Source organism: Clytia hemisphaerica, unplaced genomic scaffold (assembly GCF_902728285.1).
Source record: "Clytia hemisphaerica strain Z4C2 unplaced genomic scaffold, Clytia hemisphaerica genome assembly, whole genome shotgun sequence".
In the NCBI taxonomy this organism is placed as follows: domain Eukaryota; kingdom Metazoa; phylum Cnidaria; class Hydrozoa; order Leptothecata; family Clytiidae; genus Clytia; species Clytia hemisphaerica.
Window position 1 is genome coordinate 100,011 of NW_027104047.1, and position 15,102 is coordinate 115,112.

General features: G+C 36.6%; 2 protein-coding genes and 1 non-coding gene across 4 annotated transcripts in view; all 3 read right to left on the reverse strand.

Annotated features, from left to right (window-relative positions):
* Positions 1–1,495: 1,495 nt before the first annotated feature.
* LOC136811876 (uncharacterized) lies at positions 1,496–4,237 on the reverse strand. 2 transcript variants are annotated; one of them, XM_067068500.1, is made up of 4 exons: positions 4,076–4,237; positions 3,589–3,687; positions 3,052–3,261; positions 1,496–2,476 (listed from the first exon to the last, which is right to left on the reverse strand). In XM_067068500.1, the coding sequence occupies exons 2-4, from the start codon at positions 3,664–3,666 to the stop codon at positions 2,273–2,275; spliced, it is 492 nt and encodes a 163-aa protein (XP_066924601.1). In that variant the 5' UTR covers positions 3,667–3,687; positions 4,076–4,237; the 3' UTR covers positions 1,496–2,272. The 2 variants fall into 2 exon arrangements, with proteins under 2 accessions (XP_066924601.1, XP_066924600.1); XM_067068499.1 differs by having other exon boundaries at positions 3,589–3,709.
* Positions 4,238–5,278: 1,041 nt separating this feature from the next.
* Positions 5,279–5,430, reverse strand: LOC136811882 (U12 minor spliceosomal RNA). Its single transcript, XR_010847290.1, has one exon. It is a non-coding gene; the product is annotated as a U12 minor spliceosomal RNA (small nuclear RNA).
* A 419-nt stretch (positions 5,431–5,849) lies between these two features.
* Positions 5,850–15,102, reverse strand: part of LOC136811878 (core histone macro-H2A.1-like) — a 25,897-nt gene continuing 16,644 nt past the window's right edge. Inside the window, exons 2-8 of the mRNA XM_067068502.1 lie at positions 9,792–10,088; positions 9,272–9,556; positions 8,769–8,843; positions 8,517–8,607; positions 8,308–8,397; positions 7,899–8,079; positions 5,850–6,981 (exon numbers count right to left, since the gene is read on the reverse strand). Coding sequence (XP_066924603.1) covers positions 6,810–6,981; positions 7,899–8,079; positions 8,308–8,397; positions 8,517–8,607; positions 8,769–8,843; positions 9,272–9,556; positions 9,792–10,070 — 1,173 coding nt within the window. The 5' untranslated portion in view covers positions 10,071–10,088 and the 3' untranslated portion in view covers positions 5,850–6,809. The remainder of the gene's footprint in view (positions 6,982–7,898; positions 8,080–8,307; positions 8,398–8,516; positions 8,608–8,768; positions 8,844–9,271; positions 9,557–9,791; positions 10,089–15,102) is intronic.

The following is a 15,102-nucleotide window of genomic DNA, read 5'->3' on the forward strand; positions in this document are numbered from 1 at the left end:
AATTTGACATACAAAACACTTTTTCTAGCCAATGAATCAGCTCACCCTAAAACCGTCCCAGTCTTTTTTTCGCACCTAAAGACAATAGAAAAAGCGTATAAAAGGGTTGAATCGAGTTTAGGGTGGTAAATTAAATAGTAAAGTGGCACGCGCCTGACCGGTCGAAAAGGTTGAAAAGGTCAAAGAAAATAGCAATTGAAAACATTCACTTTTAGGGACAGAAGTCTGAATCGCAGACCTCTATAGATATACTTCCTTTAAGATTTTCTTTTCGCTAGAGGATGAGCAGAATCCTATAGGGACAGCTCCGGGAAAAAGTATTCTTTTTGGAGTTAAATTCTTGATTACTTAAGTTCTTTACCATTTCTAGCATCACAATTATAAGATACAAAAATTATGCTTTGAGAACGACCCTAACCAATATTCTCAAATTTGATGATAAAGGCCTAATTTTGAACTCGAACCCAGTCCACCGTTAGTTTTCTTATTTTTGATTCGGAGAGCGCTCACGGAAGCATTGTACCAACATCAGCAAAACCAAAAAGTGGTATACAAGATTGCTAGTAATTTGCTGGCTTCCCTTGACCAGTTTTTCTCCAGTACCAAGTTGAGCTTTAGTAAGGAACTCAAAAATGTTATATTTGTTTTGCTAAGAAATAACTTGCAATAAAAAATATTTTAAAATGTTATCTATATTTACAAAGTCTTAGAGAACTGAAAAATAAATGGTAACAAGCTTGGCATGGTAGGCCTAAACATCAATTTCTTCTTAGTTATGGTGAAACTAATTTTGGTTGATTGATTCAATTACATATACACCCATTCATAATCTATTCCCAAAGCGACGAGAGTTTTTCCCGAGAATATTGTTCTTTGAAAAACTCGAATCCAGTACCTTAGTTTCCGTTTTTTATGGATCTGATAACGAAAGGTTATCATGTCCATTAGGAAAATCCAAAAATTTGTGCAAGTGGCTTTGGGTACGTGATTGGAATTCTCTGAATGATTTTTACTACTCTTCCGCCCTTATGGATTAATTATATTGTCAATACACACTTCTCAAGATAAATCAACATTATTACGGGACTCGTTTTCAAACGACATTTACAAATGTAATATTTTTCACTAAATCCGTTTTCGATAGACCTTTTCATAAATTTCGTCACGAACATCACTTGTCTCGTTTTTGAAATTATTGCCAAGGTGATTAACTCCTTGCGGATTTTATTAAAACTACTCTCTATTTATAAAAAATCATTTAATGTCTTAAGGGAGATAATCACCATGGTAATTGTTTGAATACTCTCGGGTACCTAATAACCGGGGGGGGCCCGCTAATTAATTTTTCGAAAATTTTCCACCCAGGAAATTCTTATTCCAACCCCCCCGCTTATTGATTTTTGGGAAATTAATTTTTGAAAGTTCCCTCTTTTGCCCTAATTCTACTGTATCAGCCTCCTTTTCGAACATTTTCCACCCAGGACATTTTTATTCCAACCCCCCCGCTTATTAAATTTTGAGATTTTTTCCAACCCCCCTGCTTATTCCAAACCCCCCGGCTATTAGGTACCCGAGAGTACGAGGCCAGTGATGTCCGCGGTGACGTAATTTATGAAAAGGTCTATATTGATACAAAACTGCAAAAGTGCTCTTTCAAACATAAAAATGTCTGACCAATGAAGTATAAGCCCAAAGGACTAGAATCGAATCTCTAACCTTTGTCAGGCAAGAAAAAATGAAGCCTTAAAAATCTACGGCGTATTTTTGATGACGGATTGAATCTAGCAATTTTTTTGTTTTCGAGTGATGTTTTTTTTTCAAAATTAAGCGGTAAATTTTAGTTTTAATCTGTCATTTGGGTAAAAACCAGGCGGATCACTCAAGGCCGAACAACTTTGGTGGGATTTATTGGCTTCAAATCCTACCAAAGAGATTCGATTTTAGCCCTTCGGGCTTATACTTCATTGTGTCTGACAACGTTAGAGTTGGCAAAATAGTTTGAAAACAAGGCTGGCAATTATTTCAATGCATCTTGTGATAGACCTTTTCATAAATCAGCTCCTCACGAACAACGCTTATATCGTTTTTCAAAATATTGCTATGGCGCTGATTCCCATAAGAGCGCATAAGAAGTTCACTCTATTTAAAAAGTAACATTTGAAGTCTCAAGGCCTTTAATCACTATGGTAATGTAATGGTTTCAAAACGAGGTAGTCGTTGCACTTACAATAATTTATGAAAAGACTTTTTAAACTAAACATCTTCGCCGAATTTATTGGCGCACAGAAACTTCTTCGTCTGAGCTAGATACCAAATCATCGTCTTCAGGGATCGGACTTGGAAGAGGAGAACTTGGGGCACGTCTTCCATTTGTTGGACTTGCCCCAATTTGTGCACGAGGTATCCCTAAATGATCTAATCGTTTGAAAGGCTCCGGTTCTTCGAATTCCGATATTTTCCTTTGTGCTTGTGGAGCCTAAAGAAGAAATTCATATAAGCCGATGTGAAGATAATCAATATTTTATGAGTTCTAAAGCAGGACTGTCAATATTCGCAAACCAATTCCAGCTCAATAACACAAATAAACCTGCTACCTTTCAACCTTACTCTCTTGGCTATTATCAGTGCTATAGTGATAAGAAGTAAGGGCCGGATAAAATACCCTGGAATCCCCTGGAATTCAAACAAGGCCAATGAACATTCACAGCACAGATTTATCCGACGTTGGCACTGTATCACAAATATCTGATTTATAGGACAGTGGATCCGAACACGCACGGGGGTTGAAACTTGTCCCAGTTATGAAAATTCCGTATTATAAAGACTGATTTATAAGGTATCGTCAACTGAAGGGACCATAGAACTTTTTTGAATTAAAGAAATATTCGAGCTGTAGAGGTTCGAGTTCTGGGGAATCCACTGTAATGAAGAAAGTAGCCTAGGTTCAGAGAGAAATATATCACAAGAAGAAAAACCCTCTAAAGTACTCAGACAGTATCTACTCCAATGTTTAGATGCTCTATAAGTACAACAAAAGATAAATTAACAAACCTCTATGATTACGTCATCATCGTCATCGTCATACGAACGATTGGTTCGATTCAAGGTTCCATTGGTCACGTGACTTTTCCCGTCATACGTCACGTGAACCTTCATCTCCTTTGAAAGTTCTTCATCTGTTGGGGTACCCTCTTTGGCTTGAGGTATCCCTAAACGCTCAATCCAACGAAACGTTTTACTGTTTTTATCTCTACAACAACACTGTAAGAAACAAAAAAATCTTTTATTTGGAAGAGTTGCTCCACACTGATGTGTATTGGGGGGGGGGGGTACTTTAAATAGACCCTTCCAAATTCTTCTTGGATCACCCCTTGAATTTGAAAAAGTTCGTCAATTGCCCTGAATGGATATGAAATGGAAATGGCCAATTTGAAAAGCTGGGTTGATATTTATTCATCATGTCGGTGTCAATTTTTGTTGAATTTGATAATAAAACGTGATAGATAGCCCATATCAAGTAATGGTACCATAATGGCATCAAAATTGTGTTTTTCAAAGCTAGTTGGGATTTCAATCAAAAGAACTTACTTTACAAATACATAGAATGAGGATTGCCAAGGAAACAGTTCCTCCAACAGCAATGACTGCGATCAACCAAGTCTCCATTTCTACTTCTCACCACTCGTCCTTAATCAAAAAATGTGACTAGCTGAAAAATCATATAAATGGGATAATGGTAGAGGACCGGTGTGGATAGTGCTTAAGGACTTAAAAATTTGAACAACTCAACAAGTTTGAGCCTGCTGGAATGACCGAATTTTAGGCAAATTTTACGAGCAAAAGAAAATAGGGTATAAAGCCCAAAATTCCTTAATTTTGCCCCAAATAAGAATTTGAGGCTCAAAGTGCCAAAAATAAAAACAATCTCGCACCCAGAGCTACTTGCACAACATTTTTAAAATTTTCTGCTACTGGACGTGATACACTCGCCCCGGGAAAGGGGAAATATTGTCGAAGGTTTTTTTGAAAATAACCCAGTGAAATCGTTGTATAGGAAGTAAGAAACTATTCTTACCTTTTATTTTACTGTTAAACACTTCAAAATATCACTTTACAGTTTGTTATCTCAAAAATCGATCATTTTATCTTGGATAATTTTGTTTCAGTTTCATCTATACAAATTCACGAATCTGAAATCTCAGGAACATCATTACAACTATACTACTCATGTAAGACTTCTCTTGAAATGTACTAAACTTTTAGCATTTACTTTCAGATTTTTTTCATCAAGTAAATATTAACACTGAGCAATGGACCAAAAATTCATTGATCAAAAGACTTTGTTTGTTTACAACTTTTGTTCTTGAATCTTAATAACTATATATTAAAAATGTTTTTTTATCGAATATAAAAATCCTCATATTTCAATACATCTGAATATCTCCGAAAGCACTGTATTGTCTCAAAATAGCAAGATTATGTATCGGAGATATTCTACGGCTATACGGTTGCAGGGCTGCCCATACGGGCAGCATGTCATCAAAGGCGACGTGTCGTTGTCTACTTTGCTCTGTACGGGAAAAACACCAAAACACCTTCTAAGCAAAGTCGACATAATGCCGTACGTCAAATATCGAACTTGCTTTCACCCGCCATTACTTGCCTTACTCACCATTTCCCTCGCCACTTTAGCCGTAGCCGTAGAGAATTCCAGATACATAATCTCGCTAATGCGTACGTCTGTCACACCGTGCTGCCAAGGACAGCAAAATAGCTTGCAGCTTTAGGAGCTATTTCTCCCTTGCTACTGTAGCCGATGTCCAATCTCGTAACCAGGAGCTACTCTTTGATGTTATACTGAATAGAAGTGACAAAAAGCGAGTATGTGAGGGACTGGTTTCGTCAGATATAATTCTTTTACCGTAGAAGTTCATACGGTTCTTCCGAAAGCCTTCTTTGAATGATCGGTATGGAAATGAAATTTATGTCAGATTCTTTTCAATAATAGTTTTTTCATAAAATACTACAGAGTAACACGTATATCGTAGCAAAGCAATGAATTTTCAAATTAGCGTAGATATCGGGTCTGCTTACTTACAGACCAAAAATTATGCTTAGCATTCTATTGTTCTCAAACAATAGAGCCATTGTTTAGGTACCAAAAACTGAGCCTGCATATGATTATAAACGTTATACTTATAAAAGAAAAAACATGTATGCATCTGTCAATGTTGGTAGAAGATGTCGGATGAACAGTTTTATCAGTCACTTTTATTATATGGAGGCCGCCTAAACAAGGGCGACTCGCAGAAGTAGGCGAGTCAAGCCCAAGGGCAGCCTGCCACCCTCCAAATATTACTAATGCATCAGTAATGCGTATACCCGGCGTCACCCAGGCATTTATTTTCCTTACTCATAAGTTTAAGGCTAGTAAATAAGGATTCGTCATTTTATACTTATATTATTACACTGTTTAATCGCTTGTGGTCTACAGAGAAAGATTGCTCCACAACAGAGTGTAATTATGAAGCATGCATGTAATAAGCCTGCTCAGAAAATGGGAATATGTGCTTTAATATATTGAACATATTAAACAATAACATTTACGCATTGTTCTCAAGAGAAGAAATATTCAAAATAAGTATTTCGTTGGAGAGATAATTTCGAGTAGATAAATGAAGAATTCTCTAGAACCCGAAAATAAAGGTCAAAAACGAAAAAGAAGAAGATTTTTCTACTTTTCTTCTTATGATTTTTCTAAATCGCTGAACCTAATTGCACATCAGATCAAAAGCTACGTAGAGCAAGAAAGAGACTAGAGGAATAAAGGAAGGTGTTGAAAAGATCGATTAATAATCAAGCGTTTTATTTTTTAGTAACAAAATAACAAGAAAATATCTTAGTAAAAGTAATGAAAATCCATTAAAGTGTAAAACTAATTCTAAAATGAGCTACACAAAATAGACGGGGCCTGATTAAAATGGATTATAAGTGCAGTCAGTATAAATGTTTAAAATTGACAGACAAGAGAGGCGTGAAAAGAGCTGAACAAAGATGGTTGGCTCACGAGCGTAAAAGCAAAACGGAGATCTAGTAAATGCTAGTATTCATGCTATGCACCATTACAATGTCTTCTGACATTATTTCATCACGGACCAAAAAGCTGATTGACGTAAAGTCAATCACTTGCAACCAATCAGCTGTTGGGTCCGTTGAAGACATTGCAATGGTGCATATCATGAATAAAGAGGCAGAAAGCTCACTGAGTTATTTCTTCTAGTCCGCCATTTTAAAGCCCTGACAGGACAGGAAAAGGCTTGTTTATATTGAGCATAATCGGTGGCTAGAGTGACGAAATTTACTCGCAGATTCTAATATGCAAAATAATTATCAACGATACAAGAAAGAGGCGCCTAATCAACATGATCAACGTGAATTTACCACTGAGCTCAAAATAAACCCAGGGTATATAAAGGTCAGTGGAATCTACCTATTACTACGTACTACTTCATAATATATAACACATGTATGTACATAAAGTGCTTCTGTTTACACACAAAAAATCCCTTACATATCTTCAATAAAATCTTAAATAATCGAGGGAAAGTCTAATTTGATCAAATCAAATAAAAATGTATTTATCATAAAAATGACGAAGTCAAATAAAACCCCGACGAATAAACGGGTCAAGCTGTGAATCGGTAGAAACAGTATCTTGGTAGAGCGTGCAAATCGATCAAACAGGTTTAATTCTTTCACCCTTGCGGTATTTCTAAGAGTCAATTTCATCGGTCAGCTTCGCTTCTTCTTTAAGAGGAGCCAGAATCGAGTCTAGCCATTTCAATAGTATACACACCGATACTTTCCATATCGTAAAGAACGAAATAAATTTGTTTCAATGACGATGCCATAACGGTTACAAAGTAGTTGGAAATAGCTTTCAAAATAGTTTGCGCTGCTACTTGCTTCGGGTACGCGTTCCTAAAATTTGAAGAATAAGAGAAATGGAAATTTACTTTAACTGGTAGTGAATGGTAGTTGGTAGAGTCTATAACACAAATAAATAATTCACAAAATTCATTTTAATTTTTCATTCACTTTCTTTCTTTAGTTTTTCCATCTTTTAAACACCAGAAAACGGTATTTAAATTGGATAAAAACATGTTTTTTAAAAACAAATTAAGTCAGCAAGAAAGTGAGGGGGCCATGGCCAACCTTCTCTTTCCTCCGTTGATGGGACCATGAAGAAAATGAAACTGAAAACCTCGTTTCCCATAAACCCATTAAAGCCCGAAGGGCAAGAGTAGAATCACTAACCTTTCCCGGGCAAGAAAAAGTGAAGCCACTTATTTCCCATCCAGAAAGCGCCTAAAACGCACAGCAATCGTGACGACAGATTGCATCTAGCGATTTCTTTGTCCTCGAGGACTGTATTCTTTAAATCTAGCGATAGATTTTATTTTAAATCCAGCGTTTGTATAAAAAACCAGGCGCGGGTGTTCTGCATGGGAAATAAGTGGCTTCATTTCCCATCCAGGAGTCTCGAGTCTAGCCCTTCGGTCAATGCATAAATCCAACGGTGACATTGGGTTGGTGAGGAGGTTCCAGATCCCAAAAAATTAAATCTTTTAGCTCTCAGGTTTTAATAATGTGATACCCCCTTAACAACAATTATTAAACTATCCTCTCCACCAACGAATGAAAGGTTCATTATCGTGGTCAAAGTAAAGTTTTTCATCTGAGATAGAAAGTGGATTTTACAAGCAGATTAGCACATATTCTTGAAATTTTAGTTAAATTTTGCAAATTTTGCTAATTTTAAGAAGGAAAAGCCTCTTAATATACTTCGCTGAGACAGAAATCCGTCTAAGAACTTTGTAAGCACTGTGATTACTTACACTCCGCTCCCGATAGATGGAAGTGCGATGGAAGAGACGTTCTTTTCGTCGGCCAATGTCAAACAACTATTGATCAGTGCCTCTAATTTCTCTTCGTTGGTTGAAGCGTTAGCGTCATAAGTAGGTGAGTATGCATGGATAATGTGTTTGACCTTCAAATTCGGTGCATCTCCAAGCATAGCTGAAAATGGGAATACAATTAAAAGGATAGTATGTTTTAACATTTCTATTATCATTTGCTTACACAGTATTTTGAAAACCAAAGAAAGAGCGACTTTTTCTGTCTCCCCAAGCCACGAAATTCTACCGTCAAAAGCAATGCCTTTTTATGCTATTTATAAAGATTTTACATAACGTAAATTCTGGAAAAATTCAAGATACAAAAAGTAATGATATAAATGCAATTTACCAGAGCCTTCAGTGAGATCACCGTGAGACTTGTGTAGTTCTTGAATAGACTTTTCCAAATCTGTTCCACCTACTTTGACCAGGGCTTTACCTAAAATTAATAAGTAATTATCAAAATGGAAGCACTGGGGAAACTTATTTCTCTACCGCTCTACCTTGCTGAGATAGAAGAAATTTGTAATCTGAAAGATCGAACACAGTAATTCTTACCAACTTCACCAGAAGTGTTGAAACCACCATTGGTTGGGTGAACAAGAGCATCACATTCTATTGTCGCAATGTCAGCTTGCACCACTGATAACTAAAAAGAAATTTCAAAACAATGTCTTTCGAGAGGTATATAATAATTACTACACTACATTGCAAAAACGTCTCAAAAACATTTCCATTTGATTCTATGACAGTCTATGACATTATTTATGAAGCGATATATAAATGAGTGAGTACAAAGATTTTAGATACCTTTTGACCGAGGAAGAGTACTTTTTCAGATAAAACAGCGGGTGCTGAGCCGTCCATCTTCTTCTTTGGTGAAGCCTAAAATGAAAAATTCATCGAGATAATTCAGCATAGCAAAGGAGCATGGCGTTCTTTTCCGTAGCTATCTCTTTGAAAGATTTGAAGTTTCATCATAAAACCTTTGAGTTTTTTCTTTCTTTTGACGTCAACTTCACTGCAATGACATCATTAATTAGGTCCACAGGATTTTGACGTCAACGCACGCTTGCTAGGCCTTGAATTTAGAATGCCATGCAAAGGAGCAAACAAGGATTCTTCTAGTTTTTTGAACGACCCATTTCTAAAAGTGTGGTATTGTTCCCTTCAACCAGTAATGGAAACCAGATCGATATATTGCTAACTAAAATATTAGGGAAAGCATTAAAAAATTACGATAAAGTCAAAGAAATCCCTGAATATCAACTGGACTCAAACCAAGTCTTCACGGTATTATTTAAATGACAAACCTTTGCAGGAGACTTGGGAGCTGATTTAGTTGTAGCTGGTGCTTTTGAAGGTGCAGATTTAGAAGTTGTTGCTTTTGTTGTTGCTTTAACTACTGCTTTGGAAAGTGCAGTCTTCTTGGGGGCTACTATATTTTTGGCCTTTTGGATGCCACCCAATTTTGAAGCTTTCAATGCCTTTTGGTTTGCTAATGGATCGGTAAATGTTGTTGAGGTCTTTCTTTTCAAAAGTTGTGGTTCAATATGTGGCATGACACCTCCAGATGCAATTGTGACGTTTTTCAAAAGCTGTATGAGATATATTAAATACGATATCAAGATACATCAGAACTTTGTTAGTAAAACATCAAAATAAGTTTTTCCAAAGACGCCTCTCATGTTAAGAAAACAAGCTCTGAAAAAAAAAAAAGTTCCCTGAAGGAAGTAAAAATCAACTCATCACAATAGTTTCTCATTCAACTCTTGATGTACGTATTTGTATGATGCAAGTAGAAAACATAAAATTAATTTATCTTTTAGTTACCTTGTTAAGCTCTTCATCATTGGCAATAGCCAAAAGAATGTGTCGTGGAGTGATACGAGAACGCTTATTGTCTCGTGCTGCATTACCAGCTAATTCAAGAATTTCCGCTGACAAATATTCCATTACAGCAGCTTGATAAATTGGAGCTCCCATTGCGATGCGTAGTTTGTGTGTACATCCTCTTAAATAGCGTCTGACACGTGACACAGGAAATATAGTTCCTGCACGTTTGGATACGCTAATTCTTTCTTTCTTTTTAGGCTTACCTCTTCCACTCATTTTGCTTTTACTTTTTTTCTAAAAAACCAAAAAGTTCAGCAATGATTTTGTGAGGTAAGCACTACCTTCTGAGAAGAGATTATCGTGAACTTGAAAAATATCAATTTCCTCTTCAATTTAATATATTTCTCTTCCAAAATTACCATTGGGCTCTTCCAGAAAATGTCCGTACATGGGGGTGGAGGATATTTTGTCTGGGAGGTCTCAAAGAGGTTAAAAGGTCGAGCAGCATTTCGTACCTGATTTTAGCCTGTGGCTAGGGGGGACTAAATTTTTTTCAGATGGACTTGGGGGCTAGATTCTGTGTTTGGTGATTTTCTTCTGAGCTTGTTTTTCTTTCATCATAAAAGGATTTTCGAAAAAATTAGACGTGTCATTGGCTTAGGGGTCACCTAAAAGATTTGGCAACCAGGAGTTACCTAAATCTTAGGGGTCACCTAAAACCTGCTGCCAAACCATGAACAGGCATTTTGTGAGGACCCATAACTCAACTTTGGCAAATGCAATTCTCAAGAACTTTACATTTTTGTGAAAGAGCCTTCCTTGGAGTATTTTCCTTTTTTTTGTTACAGCCCCAATCTCGAGAGGACACTTTGTTGCGGACAGGACAAAAAGTTTTTCACTCACAGCCAGTACATGTAAAGTTTAAGAAAAAGAATACCGCTACAAAAAGCATGGAGTTCTCTATAGTTTATTGGCTTGATACAGATAGAACATTAAAGTTGTCTCAAAAAATGAGAAATTAAGACTTTTTTGCCATTGCGAACGGGATAAATTTTTGTAGCTTTTACCAGTTAAAAAAACTCAGAATAGATTATTTAAAGGCAATAAATGTCTTTACAGAAGAAACCATTTAACATGTCACAACAAAACAAAAAAGGGAGTTTACTAGTTACCAAATCTTGATATGTGTAAGCATAAATGGTGCTTTTGTTGTGGACGAGACATTGTATGATTTTTCTGCAATTCACCCATGCATGAAAAGCCTTTTTTTTAACGGCCTCAGGCTGTTAAGACTCTGTTAGTCACACTAGTGTCCACTGAAATACTTATCAAAGATTAATGCTGCGAAAGCGCTATATTGTTTACTTGACTCGCAAGCAAACAAATGCGCCCGCAAAACTTCTAAAGAGATTCAAAAACTACCTTAAAAGGGAACTTATTTTGGCGGGAACTAATTTTTGCGGGCAGCAAAAATCTTAAAAGAAATTAATTTTGGCGTGAATTTATTTTGGCGAGTGAGCAAAATATTTAATTTTGGTGGGAACTAATTTTGGTGGGAACTAATTTTGGTGAATTTCGTCTAAATTTGCCAAATCTGCTAAAATTAGTTCCCACCAAAATTAGTTCTCTTAAGTTAAGGTATGAGAAATTGCCTAAAATTTGAGCCATAGATGAAAAGATTTGAGCCAAGCCAACCTTGAAAACTAATTTGAGGATAAACTTCCCAAGAAAAAGATCTAAGGGAGAAAAGGAACCCACCTAGATCTGCGCACCACCGGATAGGCTATTTCCCGGAAATTTTTCCGGACCTCAAACACTCACCCATCTACATGTGCGGAATTATTTTTACTTTAGCGTATAAACAAGGCCTTAAAAATCAAAGCGCTGTCTTGAGAATTGAATGACAAAATTTGGTTGGTTGATATTCTGGCTATTGCACGCTCGCAAACGGTCATTTAGTCTCATTTTAAGTTTTCAAACTTTAATTATTGTCTTGGGAACTTGAACTTGATTCAGGTAACTCTCATCCTTGTTGTTGCAATAGACCTTTTTTTAAAGAGGCAGCCATGTTGAATAATTATGTACTCTAGCATAAAAACAATGATACGGCCATGCATAATTTTTTAAATATGCATGATACAGTAATTATGCATGGCTGTATCATTGTTTTTATGCAACATGGCTGCCTCTTTTCTTAAAAAAAAGGTCTATTACATCCTGTAGATGACTGATGTTGTTTTTTCTGAAAGCTTGATTTCCTAGTGTGACTAACTGTCAGGGCCGGATAGGAATAGCGGTTGTTACCGGGGAAGTGTATTGCCCAATTGGGTCACGTGACAAATTATATTTCTTGATTTACAATTAAAAGTGGAAGTGATAGATTGTATGGTTTCTTAGTATTTTTAAAGGAATGGTTCGGTAAAAATTTGACTGCTCATGTAGTCCAATTCTTTTGTTTACAGAAAGCCCCTTTTTAAAAAGCAACTTTGTGTATGTGACATCATGCAGATCACCGACCTCAAAGCCCAATATGAGTTCAAAGTCGCCGGCCATAAAGTCTTCTCTAGATATCCTTGATGTATGATTTTGAACATGCCTAACGTCTGCTAGCATATTCATTTTATAAGCACTTAACTTTTTTATATATTTTATATATTTTCTTATGATTTAGATGGATTAAAAGACTTATTACGTATGGTTATAGGTCCATGGTGGAACTCTAGTATCATTTTAGTTAAATGGTAATATAAAAAACCGTTTTAAGAGGTCATCAGTTGAAGATACATGTCGATCCATGAGGTTTTCGGCCCGGTTCGGTATGGACTTCTTCAATAACCTCTCCCGACATTGGGCCATGCTTTTTAGTAACTGCATCCTCAACGGTTTTATAATTTGAAGCTAATAATATTGAAGGTAATTTGGTGTAATTACCGTAGTGTATTCAGTGGTGTAGTTATTTAGGTTAACATTTATTTACCTATGTTTTCTTTATCCATGCTAAGGCGAAGCGGATTGTTGCCGTACATGGTTGGCTCTTGAAAGAAAATCTATATATATTTAGGTATATAATCTAATCAAATATTAGATGTATACTTTAATATTACACTTTTACCTAAAAAGTATTATTTTTTGTTTAGATTTTTCTATAGTTTTATTGCTAAAAAACGCTTTTTCAGTACTTAAAACCGCCCGATTTCAAAATTTTCGTGCCCTTCCGGCCCCAACCATGGTGGGCCCTCAGGTGACTCTCACATAGCTGTATCACTAAAATAGTAGCCGACCTCAGACCTTCCTAAAGTTTACTGAAAACCCTGCGTCACAGAGGCTGTTCAGAGAAAATTGAGAAAAAAGAGAATGGCAAAAGTATTTCATACGAGATTGAGTTACTTTTACCCCAATTTCATAGTTAATTGGACTGTTTTCCAAGTGAAGTTGATGTAGGATTCAGACACGTGATATTTACTTTTCTTCCCACCATACGCCTCCTTCTCACAGACCTACTGGGACCCCTTCCCACTGGAAAAATTGGCCAGAATATCGCCCCTAGTGGAAAATCATCTCTCAATTTTTGTCCACACTGAAGATAATCAAAGAATTCTTTGAGATAATCAGATAAACCGTGAAAAAATGTTTTGCTATTTTTCCAATTCCCACTGAATTTTCTGACTTGAAAACAAAAGAACTGAAATCCCTAGCCATAAAAAATATGGAAATATCAATCCTCATCGAGTTTAAGTCCGTTATTTTTCCATCCCCACTGGTTGAAAAATCCCATTGTGTGAGAAGGGGGTGTCCCCATGCCTTGGAGCAGTGAACTGTACTAACAACTTGCGTACCAGGAAGAGGGAAAGTATCTTTTACAAGCTGCCTAAGGACGAAACACTCAAGAGAAGGTAGTAGCAAAATACAAAGCGAAAAAAAACCCACCAAAAGCTGGTTTATGTTTTAGCACTAACTCATCCTAGGGCTTGCGCCGCATAGACTAATGAAGGAAGACGCTATCCCAGACTTGTTTGATCACAACAAAGACAAACAACCAACTAAAAGAAAGTTGAATGAAAGGAGAGCATAATAAAAGGCTAAACGTGTCATGTCCCTGAAGGACCCATCCAACTTCATCAATTAGTACAAAGCTTTCAGTATCAATTCAATAAATAGTGAATCCAACAGAATCCAAACGGAATCGATGATACTGAAACTTGGGATGTTAATCCAATGCAAACTGGAAAATGAACTTATTAACGCACTGTACTAACGAATGAATTGACAGACCCATCAATCAAAAAAATGATTCACCCTAGGTTTTTTTTGCACATTCCTTTATTCTTCAGGGTCAGGGAACCTACTTCGCATATTTGTAAGCACACATGATGGGAGAACTGGGTGATTGTTTTTTCTCAATCTTTTGAATTCCCACCATGAACACTGCCTGTATGCTGCGTATCTTATATCTGCGTATCGGGATCTATTCAATGGTATCTCTTCCAAATGATCTCCTTTTGTCTCGTGAAGCCCAGTCAGCACATTTCCCAAAATGTCCACGTCAAGGCACATTTTTGGGAATTGTTGCCTATCAATAATGCACTGAAAATCTCCCCAATCAAATTTTTCATTGAAACAATCAATTTCTCTTGTTTCGATTTGGCAGCACTCAGACTCACAATCTAAACTCCCACTTCTACCTTTAGAACAAGTTTTATTAGTCACTTTTGTCTTCGGATGAAGAAATGTCACTCTCGCTTGTACTCGATACTTCTTGTTCAGGCTCATGGAGACAGGGATTTAATGCTTCAGCTTGTTAATGAGGGGATCCATATCTTACTCCATTCTTTCTCTCAGAATCATCCTCTCTCTCTCTCAGAATCTGCCTCATTTCCACTGATATCATATTCTTCATAGCTTGAATATATCGCTTTCCGAGTCAGAATACATTTACCCAAGTATTCAAAAAGATTATAGTACAATTTTATCATAATTGACCCCTCTTTACTTCAGTTTCTAACAGAAATTGCTATGCCAAAGAGCATCAGAAACCTCAAAAACATTTCTATCGATAAATTCAAAAGAGCCCTGGACACACACCTTAAGTCTATCCCAGATGAACCCCAGATCCATGGATATACTGGGTGCAGGAGAGCTAATTCAAATTCAATAATTGACATGAAAAATATCTGCTGAGATTCTTTTTGTCTCGACAGATTGATCACACAGAGGCGTGGTTCACCAAGAACCTTACCTGAAGCAGGATGCTCAAACAACCACACAAGTAACACAAGTAAAAAATAACCACTTTTCTACCCAGATAAAG

Coding starts and splice junctions, on each gene's coding strand:
- LOC136811876 (XM_067068500.1), bottom strand. CDS start 3,666: ATGGAGACTTGGTTGATCGCAGTCATTGCTGTTGGAGGAACTGTTTCC. Junction 3,262..3,588: donor TCATTCTATGTATTTGTAAA/GTAAGTTCTTTT, acceptor TGTTTCTTACAG/TGTTGTTGTAGAGATAAAAA. Junction 2,477..3,051: donor ATGATGACGTAATCATAGAG/GTTTGTTAATTT, acceptor TTTCTTCTTTAG/GCTCCACAAGCACAAAGGAA.